At 53.7% G+C, this 19832-nt stretch overlaps 2 protein-coding genes across 2 annotated transcripts in view; both read left to right on the forward strand.

Moving 5' to 3' along the window:
• The window catches only part of GDPD5 (glycerophosphodiester phosphodiesterase domain containing 5), an 82253-nt gene extending 78798 nt beyond the window's left edge, over positions 1 to 3455 (forward strand). The window contains 1 exon segment of the mRNA XM_045894459.3: positions 2476 to 3455. Within this exon segment, the coding sequence (XP_045750415.2) occupies positions 2476 to 2624 (149 nt within the window). The 3' untranslated portion in view covers positions 2625 to 3455.
• Positions 3456 to 6226: 2771 nt separating this feature from the next.
• Positions 6227 to 16398, forward strand: KLHL35 (kelch like family member 35). Its single transcript, XM_045892688.1, has 7 exons — positions 6227 to 6234; positions 8941 to 9804; positions 10960 to 11144; positions 12765 to 12883; positions 13442 to 13630; positions 15062 to 15250; positions 16210 to 16398. Exons 1-7 carry the CDS (start codon positions 6227 to 6229, stop codon positions 16396 to 16398), a joined length of 1743 nt encoding a protein of 580 aa, XP_045748644.1.
• The last annotated feature ends 3434 nt before the right edge of the window (positions 16399 to 19832 follow it).

Consider the following 19832-nt stretch of genomic DNA (forward strand, 5'->3'; position numbering starts at 1 on the left):
ATGCACCCCTCCATATGCGGCCATCAAGTCCCCTGTGGTTGTCAGCCCCGTGGGTGGTGGACAGGGGTGACATGTGGCGGGGGTGGGGGGCTGCTTTCCCTTTGCCTGGCTTATTCACCATAAATGCTGATTTTTCACGCCTGCTTGCTCCCAGCCCCTGTTGGCATTCCCAATCTGATGGAGGGGGCAGCTGTATAAACAAATACACAGAAAATTGGGTGCCACTAGAGCTCTAATAGGGGTGCTGAGCCAGAGTGGGGTGCAAAGGAGAGTGATCAGAGCTCTCTGGGGCAGTGAGGGTCTTGGGGCCCACTTTGCAAGGGGACCTAACTGGAAAGGGAAAGATATGTAGGCGGGGCCTGGGTGATGGGTTTGAGGTGAGGACTGACCAAGCAGAGAAAAGGAAGGGCATTCAGGCAGGAACAGCAGGTGTTCAGAGGTAGTGAGGGGCCATGGCTTACTGGAGTACCAAGAACTATCCATCCTTCCATATGGCGTGAGGGGTGGCCTCGCACTCGCAAGGACGGCACTAGGGAGGCACTTGGGCCTCGAGTGTGTGGTCAGGAACTTGGGCTTTACTTTGAAAGCAGAGTAGGGTCATGGGCAGATCTGTCCTTGCTACAGTAGGGCTGTAACAAGCACCACAAACTGGGTGGCTTAAACAACAGAAATTTGTTTCAGTTCTGGAGGCTAGAATTCCAAAATGAAGGTGTTGGCAGGGTTGGTTCATTCTGAGGGCCATGGGAGAAGGATCTGGTCCAGGCCTCTCTCCTTGACTTATGGATGGTCATCTTTGTGTTGACATGGCATTCTCCCAGTATGCATCTGTGTGTCCAAATTTCCCCTCTTTATAAGGACACCAGGCATACTGGACTAGGGCCCACCTTAATGACTTCATCTTACCCAATTAACATCTGCAGCAACCTTATTCTCAAAGTCACATTCTGCAAGTACTGGGGGCTAAGACTTCAACCTATGAATTTGGGGGAGAGCACAATTCCATCTATAGCAAGTGTGGACGGTGGACAAGAGGGGGAAGCTGGAGGCAAAGAAACCAGTAGCTCAGGGGAGAGATTGGGTGTGGGAGCACAGAGGAGAGGAGAGATTTGAGGGATATTTAGGAGCCAGATGGGCTGGGGCTCAAATCCCAGCTCTATCTCCAACTAGATAGGTGAACCAGAGCACAATTAGCATCAGACTCCTCCTCTGTAAAAGGGACTGGTCCTCCCTCACAGGGTGCTTGAGGGGTTAGCACCACACCTGGCCCAGGGGTATGCTGAGTAACCACTGTCTGAATGACCGAGACTCCAGTGGGGGTGACTGATTTGGGGGCTGGTTTCCAGGATTGTGTGACCATCCACTCATTCATTCACTCCTTTATTTATTCATACCTTCAACAGATGAACGCCAGGCACTGTCTTAGGTACTTAGGATTTACAGATTCCTGCCAATGGGGCACTTGCATTCCCCCTGCCTTGGCTCAAAAGGAGCCTTCCCTGAGCACCAAGGCTGGGTTGGAGTGCCTCCCCTGGTGGCCCACAGCCCACTAGCCACACTGGGGAGCTCCTGGAAGGAGGGGCCAATCAAAGGCCCCTAGGGTGCCCAGGCTCCTACAGCCTGGCCCAGAGAAGTCAGAAGGGGCAGAGAGAATGAATGGAAAGAAAGAGGCCAGCCCCTCGGCCTGGCAGGTTCTGCGCCTCCAGGCCCCCACCTGTCCTTCAGTGCCAAAGGCCATTCATTGAGCACCTTCTGAGTGGAGACTCTGAGGAGCCAGCCACAATCCTCACCCCATCCTGCGTACTCCAGGTTGAAAGTCCTTCCCAGAGACCCTCAGCCTCCCCTCCCCTCAGGGTAGGCGCAGCTCCACTCAGCAGACCTTTTCTGAGCCTGTTACATGTCCAGTGCTGTGCCAGACAGTGGGACACAGATGCCCAGACCTCACCCCTGTGCTTGAAGTACTCCAGCTGGGGGGGGGGGGGGGCAGGGGGCCACCGACAGTGACAGTACAGGAGGTGATGAGGCAGGGGCTAGGGTGGCCATGAGGAGGCCCCATTCCAGCTTGGGGGGCTCAGGGGAAGCTTTGAGGAGGCGGTAATAACAGAGATGAGAAAAACTGAGCTAGATTTTAAGAAAAGGAAGTGTTGACAGGGAGGACACTCCCAGGAGAGGGGCCAGTGCGTACAAAGGCCCTGAGTAAATGCATGGGCACCAAGATCAGGAGGGTACAGATAGTTTTCTGTGGCTGAAAGGTGGAATTCCAGGGGAGAGTGGACTGAGGTGTGGCCAGAGTGTTTGCAGAGTCCAAGGAGGGCCTTGAAAGCCAACCTCAATAGCAAACCCGAACCCAGTGATTTCATCAACCTCCAAGTGCCTGACCAGGACTTCCCATGGGTTACCCTTCCCGCTGCATTTGCCAGCCATCCTCATGGACCCCTCTTCTCCCCACTCACATTCTGCCTCCCTCTGGCCCCACAGAGATCAGCGACGGCATGGAGGTCTCCGATGAGCTCTCTGTATGTTCAGACAACAGTTATGACACGTATGCCAACAATGCTCCCACCCCTATGGATAACCGAAGGAGTGGCAGCCGCACCAAGACGCTCCCAGACCGCAGCGGGTGTTAGCCGAAGACCTGTCTGTCCCAGCCTGTACCTAATGTGGAGACCAGGGAACCCAAGAGAGCTGGCAGAAGCATGTCTGGCCTGGGAGTGCGCTGGGAGCTGGCTCCATGGCCTCCTCATTGGCTCCAGTCCTCTGTCAGCCATGGCCTCCCTTGGAGGGGGCTCCCCTCTCTCCTGAGGCCCACTTGGGTCAGGACTCCAACCTCACAGATGCCCCTGCAGGCCTGGGGCTCCTTCTGGAAAGTTTGGAGCCTGGGGCCTGGTCCTCCCCTGGAGGCCTTCCCTTATATCCTGATCTGGAAGCTCTGATGAGTCACTGGGCTATGCTATGCCCCCTGTGGCAGTTGAGAATGTGGATGTCCACCTGTCCGTCCTGTCTATGCTCAGAGGCAATCAACTTCTGCATGTCTCCTGCCTCGAGGGCCTGGACTGGGCCTCTGTTCTTCATGTCAGTCTCAAAAGCACAAGGATTTTCAGCCCAGGAGGAAAGCCTGCTGCAGTGGTGGAGACGCTCCTCCCCGACCGGCCTCCTACTACCAGGAGAGGGACCGAGTCACGTCCCCAGGAGCAGCTGGAGATGGCCAGAAGAGTAGGCTTAAGGCTGCTTTTACCCCTTACCTAAGTGTCCAGCAGGCCTCTAGGGCAGAGTGGCACAGAGGCCCAGGAGATCCACAGACTGACACAACCTCAGGTTTCCACATCTGTGGCCACAGAGCAGTGGCCACATGGGAAAGAGTGTTCTAAGCATGGCCAAAGGTGGGCATATGGCCAAGGAGGCCTATAGCAGAGCGAACCTGAGGGCCTTGGTCAATATGATTAAAGCTGCCATCTTGACATGTGTCGTCTCTGAATGGTCTGTGGGAGGGTAGGGAGAGGGTTTGCTGGGTTTGGGATTCAGTTTTGGGCTGATGGTTTGAGGAGGAAGCATTCTCAGAAATGAATGGAAGAGCGCAGGGTGCTAGGGTGCTTGGGCCCCTACCCAGCATCACCAGGACACTGGGACTTCCTGAACAGCCCTGGGATTGGGGACCAGTATCCCCATACTGTGGCGGGGGGAGATGGTCCTAGAGTGGTAAAGTGACTATCCAAAGCCACACAGCTGAGAATGAGCAAACCAACCCAGAAGCCTGCCCAAGCTCTGGCCCCAGAGTGGATGCATGCCTTCCATAACCAGCCAGAATGGCAAGGCAGATGGGGAGGCCTCCTGGGTCTGACATAGGGCTGGGTAGTGGAACCAGCAGGGCCCCTCACAGCTATATGGCGGCTTTCTGAGGTGCTTCCTAGGAGCCAAGGGATGTATCTCTTCTCCAAACAGGGGTCTTCTGGATAGAATTCTTGGGGTCTGAGCAATTCTGGCACCTTCTTGGAGGAAAAGAAAAGAAACCCCTCCCAAATGCTGGAATCCAGACTGGGCCCCCCACATTAACCTCTAGGACTGCCCACTGGGAACTGTGAGGGGATTCACCCTCCTTTCATCCTACTGAACATCTGCCAAGTGCATCCCTTCCTGGGGCAGAGGTCAACTACCACCTCTCCCTGGGCATGGAGTATAAGGGAAATCCTGAATGGCTGGATTAGGGATGGGGCATATTGCTCTACCCAAAATGCCTCCGTAACCTCTCCAGCCTCTGGCAGACCCACCCACGAAAGTGGATTTGACCTTTCAGTCCAGCTTTTCCCTGTCCCATCAGTGCCCCTGGCCAGGATATCCCAGGCTCGTGGCCACACTTGGGCTATCTGAGACATCCCGGAGCCTTCAGGGGCAGGTAGAGGGGGCTGGGAGTTCTGAGTGGGACAGCGAGTTAGCACCCCACTCTCACCAGGACCCTACACTGTACCCACCTCCCTGGTGCAGAGGCAGTCTAGCTGCCTCCCCTCACCCCAAACAATGGAGGGAGAATGGAGGCCATCCCCTAGCTGGGTAGACAGCCAGTCTTGTCTCCACCCTCAGCTGAGCTTGCAGCCTATGGTCAATACTGGCTCCTGTCCCTTGACCCGAAGAGTTACTGAGAACCCCACCTTCCTGATGCCACCCCCGACACTCTCCCCTTGTCTGCACAGGACAGACTGACTGCCCTGTTCACAGGAAAACCAGAGACAGGGCCCCTTCCCTTCCCACTTCTTCCCTCCTTCCTTGGACGCCAGGGGTGTGGCCCCCACCAGGTGGAGCCTGCCCCCCACCTGCTCAGGGCCCTCCTTCCCAAGTACAGATATAAAAGGGCCCAAACCTCTCCTGTCCTTTGACACACAGCAACGCACACTCTTTTTTTAGGGAGAAAGGAAATATACTTTTCCCTGGCGTGGGGTACACGAAACAGACTCTGGCCCCAGGCCTCGGGACACATACTTGGCCAGCATCACAGTGAGCCCATCACAGCTCCTTCCACAAACTCAGCCTGCCCAAGCTGGCCAGGTCACGTTCCTGCAGCACCCAGGCCTCACGGGCTCCACATGGCACATGGCTTTCACTGACAAACCTCCCCGAGTGTCACAGCAACCCAGTAAGATAAGGCAGGGCAGGAACTGCAAGCCTCCCTCCTGCCAAGATGAAGAGCTGGGCCAAGGGATGGGCAGTGATCTGCCTAGGGCTGCATGGCGAGTCATGGCAGTTCCAGGACCAGACCCCAAGTGCCCTGGGCCTATCTGGGCTCTTGTCAAAGCAACCTCCTCCCAATTGCTGTCCTCTTCTGTGAAGGCAAATCTCACCAGCCTCTCAAACACCAGGCCCTGTGGCCCTTTGTGGAGGCAGCAAATGATCTGGGACCAGCCTATAGGGTGGCCTCCCTGGTTCCAGGAGGCCAGGCCTGCTCAGTACTACCACGGCCCACCTCACTGAGTCCCCTCCAACGTGGGTGCATGGCTGAAAACCACCTCAACTCATACGATGCCACGGCCATAGGACCACACGTGGGCCCCAAGACACAACCCCCTGTCCTGCAGACAGACCCATGTCACACACAGGATCACAAAGACACAAAGAGGGACCCACCAGGCAGACAACCAGACACATGAAGTCCCACGATGACAATGTCTGCTGTCAAACAGGAACACAGATAGGCAGAGTCACACAGAGGTAGGAGGGCATCCAAGGCCCCGAAGCTATGCGGCCACAGAGTTAGTCCCACCTACAACTATAGTCACACCCACCACATCCCTGTGTGCTCCCACACTCACATACGGGTTCCCTGGCACACCTGGACCCTCACAACCACCCGATTACACCCCGACTCCTTAGGGCAGTCCCCCCACACACCTTCACATCCATACATTTATTCAAGGGCACAGCCAGTGCCAGATCACCCCCAGTCCAGGTACAAGGATCCCCGAGATGCGTGCACGGTCAACGCCATGCTTACTCGCGCCTCCTTCCTTCCCTCCCTCCCAGGGCTGGCCCAAGAATGGAACAAAAGCTCAGCGTCCCCTCCTCCCCCTCTCCTCTCCCCTCCCCCCTGGCGTCCAGCCCCTTTGTCCTCCTGCAGCTGAGCTGGAGCCGGAGTCCAGGCAGAGCGGCAAGGACACTGGAGCCCGACTGCCAGGGCTGTAGCAGCAGGACAGACAGGAGCGGTCAGTACGAGAGCAGCAGCTGCAGAGCCCCCGGGTGAGCCATGGCCAGGTAAGTGCCAGGTACATCCGGGGACTTAGCCCCTCAACAGGCAGGGCCGTGTGGTGTCTACAAGTCTGAGTGTGTGTGTGTGAGAGGGGGTGTGGGTGTGAACAAGAAACAGGGGGGCATGTCAATTTCTAGGGGCTGGATCCCTTAGTTCGCATCAGAACTCTTGGCTGGAGGTACCTAGATGCTTAGCTAGGACGAGAGAATGTCCAATGGAGCCCTGCCTGGGAATCCCTACCATCCACGTTGCAACTGGGTCCTCCGGCCCCCAGACTGGGAATCCCCAGGGTGGAAACAGAGTCTGATGTCCCAGTGTGACCACAGTGCCCAGCACAGCAGACAGCAGTAGAACGAATGAAAAAGTATTGGTGCACTTCCCAGGAGGAGACTCCCTCTCCTTGTGCTGCAGGGAGAGGTCCCTCCTTACCCTGAAGAGACCTGCCCTCCTGGATCCCAGCTCAGGGGGTGGCTGCTTTCTTAGTAAGCAGCCAGCAGAGAAAGGAATGGGGACAGCATGCTCCGATGACCTCCCTCACCTCCCTCTGCTGGTTCTGGGCTGCTCCTTAGGACATGCCCTCACCCCGGCAAGTGTGGCCGAGCAGCTAGGCCTGCAGAGTCTGCAGCCAGGTGGGTTCAGGGCCCAGCCCCTCTGCTTGGGCACAGTTAGCTTCCTGGGACCCGGCCCACCAGGGAGCTCATTTCTGTAATCCTGACATGGGGATCCACCACCCAGGATGACTGGGGCGTGAGCAGTGAAAGCCAGATCTGACCTCCGGGGCAAAGCAGTCTCAAAGAAGGCAGAGCATGGAGCATGGAGGGAGAGGCAATAGGTAGAGGGCAGAGTTGTGCTCCCTTAGAGTAAGTTGCCACCTAAAGAAGTGAGCTCCCTGTCCCTGGAGGTGTGCAAGCAGAGACTGTATGTTCATAATGACCAAATCACAACCAGCCCAGTACCACCCCCGAGTCTGTAGAGTGCTTTCACAAACACCCCTTCTTTGGTCCTCAGAGCAACCTCTAAAGGGCCGGTTTCCTGTGTGCTTCTTTTAAGGAAAGACAAACTTAAAGAAGGGCGGGGGCATCTAAAGAAATGCTCACGGTTGTGAGGATCAGATGAAATTATGCACATAAAAGCAGCCAGCACACCTGGCGTGCTCCCTTCCTCTTGTGTTAGCGGAGTCTGTACTATGTACCTAGCACTTTTCATATTCCACTTCATAAGCACAACGTCACAACAATGCTGTGAGGTGAGCGATATGACCCCATTTCAGAGGAGGAAACTGAAGGGGAGTGACCTGCATAGCTCACGCAGTGAGTCAGCGACAGAGGCAGGTTTAGAGCCCAGATCAGTCCTTAGAGCCAGCTCTTTCCATCTCCCCCCAGGGCTTCCTTGAGAACACGGGGAGAACTCACTAGAGAGAGGGCTAACTTCCCTCTCAGCCTGGGTTCTAGTCTCCTGCCCTCCTTCCCTCTGGGCCTTAGCAAAGATTGTTCTCTAAATGGAGACATCCTCCCTGAACTCCCTTCCCTTCTCCTGGCTAATTCCCCCTATGCTTCTCAGTCTGAAAATCCCTCAGGGGATACCTTCCCTGAATCCCCTCCAACAGGGTCTAGTGCCCCTTCTATCAGCTCCCACACTCCCCCATGGGACCCCCACCAAGCTGTGAGATCCAGGACTGCAGGGTCCATGCTTGTCTTGCCCACTGCTTGGCACAGAAAAGGCTCTAAATACATGCTGGCTTAATGCATTCACTCAACAAACAGATACTAACTGAGCACCTACTGTAGGAGAGGCAGATATTAAATAGAATAATCAGGGGGCACCTGGGTGGCTCCATCGTTAAGCATCTGACTTCAACTCAGGTCATGACCTTGGGGTCCTGGGATCGTGCCCAGTGTCGGGCTCCACACTCAGCGAGATGTCTGCTTGTCCCTCTTCCTCTGTCCCTCCCCCCACTCCTGCACGTGCACACTCTCTCTCTAATAAGTAAGTAAAATATAAATAAATACAGAAATAGATAAATCAACCAATCAATCATCAGGGTTTGGTCAGTGGGGAGCACCTCAGGGCAAGAGGAGACAGAATAGGGTGACAAGAGGGAGCAGAGTTATTCCTCCCCACACCACACTAGGTCTCTGTGGGGTAGCCTGAATCCTACAGCTCCTGTCAGGGGGCCCTTAATATACAGATATTTTGTGCAGGTTCCTGTAACCTCCCGGCCCTCCCATTCCAGACCTTGGAGAGGTAAACGCTTCCTGCTGTTGGTGACCATGGGCACTGCTTTACCCCTTGTGGGAGGCCCTAAACACGGTCTACGTGTGGGTAAATCGTTCCCTTACTAGACTATCCTCAATTTATGCCATTTGAGAGCTTGCCGTCTGTCTCCTGCTGATATTGATGACAGTTTAACGAGTCTGCAGAACAGAAAGTAATATGACTGAAGTGGGTAAGCGAGGAAGACGGTGATACAGCTAAGGCAGGCCTAGCCCTCCAAGTCGGCAGGGACTAGATCACTGCAGCCATAGGACCCTGGATGAAGGCATGGAAGGAAGAGCCGCTGAGCAAACGAAAGCACCTGCGTTACATTCATGCATGCCGGCTTGGGTAAACCTGGGAACGAACAACGGAATGAACGGATGAGGGGCCTCCTGCCCTCTCGCCCAACCCACCCAGGTGGATTTCCGACGCTGTTTGTGTTCTTTACCTGGCAGGATGCTGGAGGGCCCAGTGCTGGAGGAGTCGGAGCCCGGCTCCCTGGCGCCGTGTGCGGGGTCCTGCCATGCGCAGCGCGTTCTGCAGACTCTCAACGCGTACCGGCGGAGCGGCACCCTCACCGACGTGGTGCTGCGCGCCGGCGGCCGCGACTTCCCGTGCCACCGCGCGGCGCTCAGCGCGGGCAGCGCCTACTTCCGCAGCCTGTTTGCGGCCGGGCGGCCGGAGCACCGCTTGGCCGTGGTGCCCGTGGCCTCGGAGGCGGGGCCGGGCGCGGCGGCGGCGGCGCTGGCCGTGGTGCTCGACTACGTGTACGGCGCGGGCGTGCGGCTGCGCGCTGAGGACGAGGCGGCGGCCGTGCTGGCGCTGGCCGAGCGGCTGGGCGTGGCGGGCCTGCGCGAGGCCTGCGCCAGCTTCCTCGAGGGCCGCCTGCGCGCCGCCAACAGTCTGGCGCTGCGCCGCGTGGCCGCCGCCTTCTCGCTCGCCTCGCTGGCCGAGCGCTGCGGCCGCGTGCTGCGCCAGGCCTTCGTCGAGGTGGCGCGTCACGCCGACTTCCTGGAGCTGGCGCCCGACGAGGTGGCGGCGCTGCTGGCCGACCCGGCGCTGGGCGTGGCGCGCGAAGAGGCCGTGTTCGAGGCGGCCATGCGCTGGGTGCGCCACGACGCGCCGGCCCGCCGCGGGCAGCTGCGGCGCCTGCTGGAGCACGTGCGCCTGCCCCTGCTGGCGCCCGCCTACTTCCTGGAGAAGGTGGAGGCCGACGAGCTGCTGCAAGCCAGCCGCGAGTGTCGCCCGCTGCTGCTCGAGGCCCGCGCCTGCTTCATCCTGGGCCGCGAGGTCGGCGCGCTGCGGGCCCGGCCGCGGAGGTACGGCCCCCTGCCCCCTTGCCTGCCACCCGTCCTCATCCCGGATTCTGCACCCACTCATACCTGTGGCATCCTTTAATTCTGCTCATTCGTTCACACATTTCATGGGCTTGGTATTGGGAATTCTGCCCTTGAGAATTCACAGGCCAGTGGGGGAGAGGTAGGGATCTCACACCTTGCACACATCCTTCCTCTTGCCCATCCATCCGTAATTCTGAGCGCTGTTTCTGTGCAGGTCTTGTGCTGGGTGTCCGGGACTCGGGAGTAACTGGAAATACCCTTTACCTTCCAAGAGCTCAGTCTAGTAAGGGATAAAAATAGGGCCTGGAAAAAATGAGAGAGGCTTACTCTCCCACCCCTGGAACGCCAGACCGGGAGACTTTGGGTGGAGTAGTCCAAGATGTAGTCCAAGTAGTGCCCTCCTGGGGATAGAAGACAGGATGCCTCTGTCTTACCACACTGTGTCTCCAACACTAAGCTCAGGGCCTGGGACAAAGAAGATGCTCAATATTTGTAAAAGGAACTAGGTAGGAAGCCGGTGGCTTGGTTTGGAAATTCTGGTGGGGTCAGAAGCCTGAGGGGTTGGTTAGTGGGAGGGGAGAATGTTTTACTGAAAGGGTGTGTATCCTGGTCCCGTGGAATTAGGGAATGGGTTTAGGAAATAGTTACAGTAGGAGGGAGGCAGCACAACTGGCAGTCGGGGATGAAGGGCAGAAAAGGGTAAAGAGAATGGGTTAGTGGCAACCAACCTGGGTTGGCTGAATTCCAGCTCTCTCACTTACGGACTCCGACTTCCGGCAAGCCAAAGTCTGTGAGCCTGTTTCCTCCTCTGCAAAAGGAGTAGTAACCCCCGCCTAATAAAACTATCATAAGAATTAAACGAGGTGACTTTTCTAGGTAAGGGCTCTGTAAAGATCCTTTCCCTGTAATTTAGATGTCAGTAGTTGGGGTTAAGGATTGGTGACTCTCTTCCCATTGATATTAGGAAAGGAGGTTGGAGGTGGTGGAGTCCAGCATGGGACTGGGAGGCAGGGAGTGCAATGGGCATAAGGGCATGGAAGGGCAGCAGGACGGTACAGTGTGGTCAACGAGAGGATGAGAGAGAGCCAAAACTTGGGTGCGGGTCAACAGGCATTGGGCTTATCCCCACGCCAGATTCATGGACCTAGCTGAAGTGATCGTGGTCATCGGCGGTTGCGACCGCAAGGGGCTCCTGAAGCTGCCCTTCACTGACGCCTACCATCCAGAGAGCCGGCGCTGGACCCCACTGCCTAGCTTCCCAGGCTACACACGCTCAGAGTTCGCTGCCTGTGCTCTCCGCAATGACATCTATGTCTCGGGTGAGGGCAGGGCCGCAGCGGGAGCCCCACAGGATTGGCTCTTTGCCTCCCTCAAGCCACTCTCTTTTTCTCTCCAACCGCGAGGTGGGGGTGGGATTTTCCCCAATAACCTACAGCTATTGGCTGAAGTGGTATGTAGTCCTGCAGGGCCAGTCACTGGTATGACTCTGACCTTTCAGCAATATCCACTTCAATTTATATTACTATTAGTCACTTCTCTTTCTTTAGCCAACTATGTGCAGAACATTATGCTACACACCTTATATTACTCAATTTCCCCTACAACCCCATTTTACAGGGAGGTTAAGAATTTTCCCATTATCTCAAAAATGGTAAAGCTAGGAGAAACACGGATTGGTTTGATACCAATGGATTGTGCCCTCCCTGAGGTCCAGGCCCTAGAGAGAGAATAAAACAGCCCCTGCTCCCCTGGAGAAGGGGAGACAGAGAGACTTCATTTTGCCACCAGACTTTTCAGCTGGACCTTGAAAATCTGGAGCGAGCAGCATAGGCAAAGGTATGAAGACCAGAATGTGCAGAAAGGAACCCCAGGTACTCGGGTCTCCAAAGTGCAGGTTGAGTGCATCTGGGAGAGGAGGGGAGGTATTGTAGATGAGGCAGGAAAGGGAGTCAAGTTAGATCAGGGAGGCTTTGACTCCAGGCCTAGGTAGACTGCACTTGTTGTAGGGAGCAATGGGTGTCTGGGAAGGATAAGGAGCAGAAGAATGAGCCAGAAAGGCCTCAAGGACCATCCAGGCCACACTTTATTACTGGACAACTTATCCAAGGCTTCTGACGGCCTGTGAACAACATGAAGGGCCTTTGCTGGGTGCTGGTGGGAATACACAGAGGCAGGGGCTACAAAACAGAGCTGGGACTTGAGTCATAGGCTCAGGCTGAGGGATGCAGTCAGGGTTGTCCTTGGGAAGGCTGCTCCTGAGAGGTAAGTCCCTGGTCAGTAGCCCCAGGAGGAACAGGGACGAAGAGTCCACAGTTTGCATTTCAGGGCCTAGCCCCATGGGCATACCAGTGCTCAGCTTGGGAGACTAGAAGTTCTGGTTCTGGTCATTGATCTAGAGTGAAAGGCCGTGGGGCCTTCAACAGGGCCTTCCTGGTCTCTAAGCCACATCTGAGTTTTCTGTCTGTAAACTGTGTATAATAATCCTAACACCTCTTGGAGGAATGAGAACAGACATGAAATCATGAAGGTAAGTGCAGAAATGAGGCTGGGTTACTGAGTCACTCTCTATCTTCTCCTATCCCAGTGTAGGTGGCTCTGCTCTCCCTCTGCCCCCAGCACATTCCTGATGCTTATTTGGGCACACTTTGCACTCTTATCTCCGTTTGAATTCTAAGTGGCCCCCTTTTTGCTTCCCAGAGTACAGAGCCTGGCATACCACCATAAGGCACCCAGTGAAGATCAGCTCCTTCTCCCTAAATCTCTCAGGCCTCTCCCCACAAAACTCCCTGCCCCTTGTCCTCACACCTTCCCACCATTCATTCAAAACACAGTCTACCCTTAACTCTTCCTTTGGATCTGGGGGCCCTTGTTTCTAGGTCTTTAGGGGTGCTGTTGACCCCAAGAGGGCCTGGAGTCAACAGTGGCTTCTCTTTCCCTAGGAGGCCACATCAACAGCCGTGATGTGTGGATGTTTAGTACCCCTTGGCACACCTGGATCAAGGTGGCCTCGCTGCTCAAGGGCAGGTGGAGGCACAAGATGGCAGTCGTGCAGGGGCAGGTAGGGACACACAGCAGCTGCTGCCCTCTGGCTCAAGGTACAGATCAATGGACTTCCTGGGGGAAGGTCCTATAAGACAGTCTCTCTGAAAGATGGGATCTTAAGCACCAAAAAGGAAAGATACTTGCCCAAAGTTACATGATAATGCTGATAATAATACCTAGTGGTCAGGGGTCAAAAGTGTGGGCTCTGGGGCCAGACTAGGTGTGAATTTTGACCCTGCCACTTTGAAAAAAAAAAAAAAAATAATAATAATCTTTGTAAGCTACATCCCAAATTCAGAAAAGAAAATAAAAGTGCTTCTTAGGATCACTTAAATAAGGTGATAAACCCTCAGTAAATTACTAGCTATTACTAAGCATCAGCTTGGTGCCAGATATTTGACAGGTCTAATACCCATCCCAGAGACGGATATGCTTATCCCCAGGTAATAGAAGAAACCCGCTAAGGGAGGCCGCCCAGGCGCTGGCAGTGCTGGAATGTACCTCCTGTGAGTCTGGGGACAGTTTCTCCCCGCACATAGCGGAGCATCCCACCTTTGCTTGTCCTCATCCGCAGCTGTTCGCAGTGGGTGGCTTCGACGGCCTTCGGCGCCTGCGCAGTGTAGAACGCTACGACCCCTTCTCCAACACCTGGGCGGCAGCGGCACCCCTCCCGGAGGCCGTGAGCTCAGCGGCAGTGGTGTCCTGCGCGGGCAGGATCTACGTGGTCGGGGGCGCTGGGCAGGACAGCCTCAGCACCAACAAGGTGGGCACGGACAGGGCGTTGGAGGCCTGCTGTGTGTAATACTTCCCTGCTGAAACGAGGGGGTCACTCCTCAGGGCTGTGTGCCAGACTCCGGAGTTGGCACTTCACGTCCTCATCCGTTTTCTCAGTCTCAACAGCCCTGAGGAGTGACCCCCTTGTTTCAGCAAGAAAGTGAGTTCAGACAGATGACCCCAAGGTCACACAGTGGGTCCAGACCTGAATATTTAAGCTGGTGCCATATGGGTTTCATAGATTTTAAAAATTAAGTTAGGGCAAGGGTAGGATCAATTAAAACATTTTTCCTTCATTCAAAACAAAACAAACCCACACACTTGAAATTTTAGAAAACACAGAAATAGGGAAAAAACCACCCATGAGCCAACCACTAAAGGATAACTACTATTAATATTTTGGTGCATTGCCTTGTAGGCTTTCTCTGAATCTGCTTTTGTGTTTTAGTTTTGTGTTCTTACTGGTAGTAAAATTTTGCATTCTGCTTTTTATTCTCATTTAAATGTAAGCATTTTCCACATGCTTAGAAACCCTTCACAGCCATCACTTCAATTGTAATAGTCTACAGGGTGGATGAACCATAGTCTGTCAAGCAAATTTTCTGTTGCTGGACATTTAGGCTTTCTGTGAATAAAAATTAATCTTCATAGCAGCTTCTTCCCTCCCCTGATGGCCATACAAGTCTGCGGTCCTGGGATCTGAATCTTTCCCAGATTAGGATACTTCACCCCTCTTTATTCCGCAGGACACACACACACACACACACACACACACACACACACGCCCCCGTTCCTGGGGCTGGCTGGGGGAACTGCCCTCTGGTGCAGCACTGATTGAATATAGGCCATTCCAGGAGTCTCCAAGGAAACAACTGAGGAAACGAATACAGATGAACAGGCAGGTAGTATAAGCCCTCAGAAACTCTGGAAAGTGTGAACACTGGTGGGCCTGAGAAGCCTGTGGACAGTTGTAGGGATGGGGGCTGCAAGATACCCTAGCTGGGATCTTGTCATGAGCTCAGAGCACCAGGCGGAGGGAAGTGGGTTGACAATGTATGCAGTAAGAAATGCATTTCTATGGAGGGCCTGCTCTCTGAGGACCTTCTACAGTGCTAATGCTGATGGTACTTCCATCTCCTGGGATGCAGACCTTTCCTGGACCTTTAAAGATGAGGCGGCTTTGGACAAAGGGAGTCCAGGGCTGGGGCCAGAATGTGGAACGAGACTGAGCACACCTGAAGGCAGGGATGGTGGGTCTCCTCTGCCCCCACCCCTCCCCCCCCCGCAATGCTAGCTCAGGTCTGGAAGACACAGGCAAATGTGAATTAGTCCCCCTACAGGGGAGGTGGGAGGATGTGGGCAGCAGGGCAGTTGGGGGGGGTGGTGAGGCTTCACCACAGCCCCTCCTCCTGCCCCTCAGGTGCAGTGCTTTGACCCCAAGGAGGACCAGTGGAGCCTGCGATCACCAGCACCTTTCTCACAGCGGTGCCTCGAGGCTGTCTCCCTTGAGGGCACCATCTATGTGGTAGGGGGCCTCATGAGCAAAATCTTCACCTATGACCCTGGCACAGATGTCTGGGGGGAGGCAGCTGTCCTCCCCAGCCCCGTGGTAAGTAGAGGCTCCCAGGTACAGCCTTGGTACTGGTTCCGATCGGGAGAGCAAAGTCCCATGTCTAAGGATGTGGAACTCAGAGGTTGTTGAGTCTGTCTCTGACTCCATGCTAGGCAGTTATACCTAGTTCCTTAGCTTTGTCCTCATTAGAATAATGAGCCTTGTGTTCCACAGATGAAGAGACCAGCCTTAGAGATTGAGGCCTCGCCCAAGGCCTCCAGTTAAGCCATGTTAAAGCAGAGCATGGAACCCCAGTTCCAAGTGCTTTAGCCTTGGATGAGGGTCTTGGTCTAAATGACCCTGAAGTCTCTTGTCCTGAAGGCCACCAGCTGGTTGCCTGTTGCGGGGAGGTCAGGGTAGAGAAGGGACTTGTTAAGTTCCCCTGCCCTAGTAATATCAGAGCAGGGAGGTCCAGGCCCTGGAGGCTTTGTCCCCTGCATTCCTGGCCTCCCCCACCTATTGTCCCCTTCCCCGAAATTCCAGAGACTACATAGGGGTGTGGTTGGATTGGTAGTCCCTGCCAGTTCTGACCTTCAGTGATTCTAAGAGCTTGAGATTTCTGGCTTCTCTGAGTCTGAGATCTTAGGGCGGTGGTGGTGGTGATTGTTGTCACTGTTCCTGGAGTGCTTACTGTCTTCCTAGCACTATGTAAAATGCTTTACATGCTTAACCCCATTAACTGTTAAGGCAACCTTATGAAGAAGGTACTACTATTATTCTTACTTTGCAGGGGAGGAAACTGAAGCCCAGGGAGCTTAAGTGACTTGTCTAAAGCTATGTAGTAAGAGTCAAGCCAGAGCTTGAACTCAAACCGACTCAGTTCCTGCCTTTCTGCCATCCAGACTGCCTGCTCATATTCTGTGGGTCAAGGTTTTATTGTCTGGACTGGCCAGCTGGGACAGAGGGAGCCCCACACTGGACCCCATAGCTGATTATCTTTCTGTTTGTCTACCCAGGAGAGCTGTGGCGTGACTGTGTGTGACGGGAAGGTCCACATCCTTGGTGGGCGGGATGATCTTGGGGAGAGCACCGACAAGGTCTTCACCTTTGACCCCAGCAATGGGCAGGTGGAGGCCCAGCCATCCCTACAGCGCTGCACCAGCTCCCATGGCTGCATTACCATCATTCAGAGCCTGGGCAGGTGACTCAAACTTGAACAGCCTGAGCCAGGAAGCAGAGAAAGGAGAACTCAGGCTCACCACTGCTCCCCTCATGGTACCTCCATGTAAATAGCCCCTTAACTTATTGCATCCCTTTCTTACAGAAATAAAACCTTGTTCATTTTTTTTTTTTTTAAGATTTTATTTATTTGAGAGAGCGAGAATGAGAGAGCACATGAGCAGGGGGAGGGTCAGAGGGAGGAGCAGACTCCCTGCAGAGCAGGGAGCCTGATGCGGGACTTGATCCCGTAACTCCAGGATCATGACCTGAGCCGAAGGCAGTGGTTTAACCAACTGAGCCACCCAGGCGCCCGAAATAAAACCTTGTTCAAAGGTTGGGTCTGTGTTCCAGCTCAAGCCTGCTTTGTCTGGAGAAGTAATACCCAGTATCTGCTCCCTGCTTTGACTCTTTACAAAGCACCTTCATATGTTACCTTGTTTACCTTCAAAATGGCAGTGTGGACATGTTTTAAAAATTATGAAATACTTCACAAAAAGTATATATTTTTGTACAGTTTAAGAATTACAATAAATATGTTTCCACCATCTAGCTTAAGAAAGATTGTTACAAATGCCTTTGTAGGCACCTCCATTTCCAAACCCATTCCTTCCCACATTCCTCCCAAAGGTAATCACTGTCCTTAAATACGAGGTTACTGGCATTTTTTTAACTTTTAATGAGCTAGTTATTAAGATTTGTATTTTACAGAAAAAGAACTGCCTTAAAAGATGAGGAGACTTGCCCAAGATCACATACTTAGTAACTGGCCGAGTCCATGACTCATAAGACTTCATGAAGCTTCAGAATCTATGAAGCATTTCTGGTCAGGATGTTTCTCTTTCTAAACCACCCTCTCCAAACACTTAGCAATAACAGATAAAATTAAAAGCCAAACTACTAAAAAGATAGAGGCTTAGGCTTATAAGTAAGCAAACATGTCCAAGGACCAGCAACAGTGGAATTATAAAACCATGAGAAAGGGAGAAGCTCCAGCTCTGGGGTTCAGACTCTAGGATAAAGCTTTAAAAAAACGGGATTACAAACCAGTCTCACTGCTAGAAGTCACGGCCAAGGTAGGCCTCCCCGCCTCATCAGAGAAGCAGAAACAAAACAGAAGACAGTGTGGGACACCGAGCAGCCCTGAGGCCAAGGCTCGCAGCAAGCTGCAGGCCCAGGCCGGAGAACCCAGCCAACCCAGCTCTGCACCTGGACCTGTGAGCTCCCCAACATCACCAGGGGGCATGAGCCCCTCTTGCCATCATAAGCACCCGGGTGGCCTGAGGCTCTATGGGCAGCAACATAAAACTGCTAGAGGGGGAGGGATGAGCTCAGAGGAAAGAGGGGACAAAAGATGTCACGTATTCTGTCAGGCAGAGACCCAGAGGGTTCAGGTCCTATGCTTGTGTTTCTGAGGCCCAGAGGAGCTGGCCAGGTCCCATCTGGGGCTCCCCATCATGTGCACTCAGATTGCCTTTTGAAGAGCTATCATCTGCTCCCTGCATCCCCTCCGGCACAGCCCCATGCCCCTCCCTGTCTTCCAAAGCCCCAGGGCCCTATCTGTGGGGTCTCTCCAGCTGGGGCTGGCCCATCGCAGCCTAGCACAAAGGCCTGGGTCCCAGCTGAGCTGCTACCCTCTGATGATCTCAGATTAGGAAGCCTGTGACCATCTGGACACAGCTGATAATGGCAAAGAGGAGGGGAGGGGAGTAGTGGGGAGGCCCAGCCCCTCAGAGCCTGCCTGTCCCCACCCCACGGATAACACCCAGGACAAAGCCAAGTGCTGTATTGTTTAACCACCCAAGCAAAAGCCTGAGTGGAAAAGGTAGGGGCAAATTCAGGGTAAGATCTTGAGAACATGGGCACCTCACCTGGGCTGGGCACTTCCTGTGTGCCAAGCAGACCACCCCATTTCCCCAACAATGACCATTCATGCTCCGTCCAAGCGCCAATGCCCTTTCCTGCTCTCTCTGCCTGGACAGATCCAACACCCTCTACTCCAGAGCTGACTCCTCTCTCCTTATGCCCTTATCTACCCCCCTTTTACCACGAGGCATATGGCCAGGCCTTTATATATGACATCTCTAGTCTTCCCTGACATACCCATAGGATGCTTCTTGAGGCAGGAAAGATGTCAGCTTTATCTCTCTATCCCCCAATGCCTGGAACAAGAGCCCACCCTGCACCCACCTCTGTATGCTACATCAAAGTTTCCTGGATTTCTATTTTATAATATCTGTGAGGTAAGTACTACCGCCCCACTTAACCAATGAGGAAATGGAGACTCAAGAGTTGTGAAGTCATTTGTCTACTAATGTCACTGGTCTAGTGAGTGGTGGCAGAGCCAGGATTCCTGGGTCCAGCTATCTCCAAAGCCTGCTGTCTCCATGCAGCCTCACCCAGGCTCTGTGAATCTGAGAAAGCTAATCTGGGAAAAGAGTGTGGAGGGTAGCACCTGAGTTCCTTAGAAGTAGAAAATACAGTATCTTATCTATGGGGGATACGTCCCAAGACCACCAGCAGATGCCTGAAACCAGATGGTAGCAAACCCTGCACACACTGTGTTTCCTATACATACATACATAACTAGGATAAAGTTTAATTTATAAATTAGGCACAGTAGTAATAGATTAAAAATAATAACAAAAATTGTAATACAGTGTAATAAAAGTTATGTGAATGTGGGCTCCCTCAAAATATCTTTTTGAACTATACTTACCCTTCTTCTTGTGATGATGTGAGATGGTAAATGCCTACAGGATGAGATAAAATCAGGCAAATGACACAGACATCATGATGCAGCATTAGGCTACTACTGACCTGACTTAAGTCAGAAGGAGGATCGTCTGCTTCCAGAACACAGTTGATCTCAGGTAACTGAAATCGCAGAAAGTGAAACCACGGAATTTTGGGGGGGGAGGGGGAGCTGGCGCTACTGTACATCATTTACACCCTGGGAAATCCCAGCCTCATAGGATTTGGTCCCTGCCTTTAGGGGCTTCCAGTCGGATGAGGGGGAGACATGGTTCATCTCCCTGGTGAGTGAGGCTCACAGAACACGATACAAAGCAAAAGTTACACACCCATGTGTCCTAATTTCCTAGGACTGTGGGTTTGACCAAGACCATATATGGAGGGCCTCCCTGGCTCCTAGCCCACTGCTCTTTGCCCCACCTGGGCTGCCTGCTGAATGAGAGGGACTGTCGCTATCCAACAGGAAACCAAACCACAAGTTCTGAGTATATGACTCCTTAGTCACATGGGTTTGCCATACTCTCCCCAGCTGAGAACACACTTAACTCTTCATATGCCATCAGAAGCCACTGAACCCAAATTTAGTTTTTGAGTTTCGTTTTTGAGAAGTTCTAACTATTTATAAGGATTGGTATTTTAGGACTGTTATTCTTAGTGGGCTTCTAAA

This window comes from Mirounga angustirostris, unplaced genomic scaffold (assembly GCF_029215605.1).
Source record: "Mirounga angustirostris isolate CCGP_5_RB_7025 unplaced genomic scaffold, mMirAng1.0.hap1 SCAF_13, whole genome shotgun sequence".
NCBI classification, from domain to species: Eukaryota; Metazoa; Chordata; class Mammalia; order Carnivora; family Phocidae; genus Mirounga; species Mirounga angustirostris.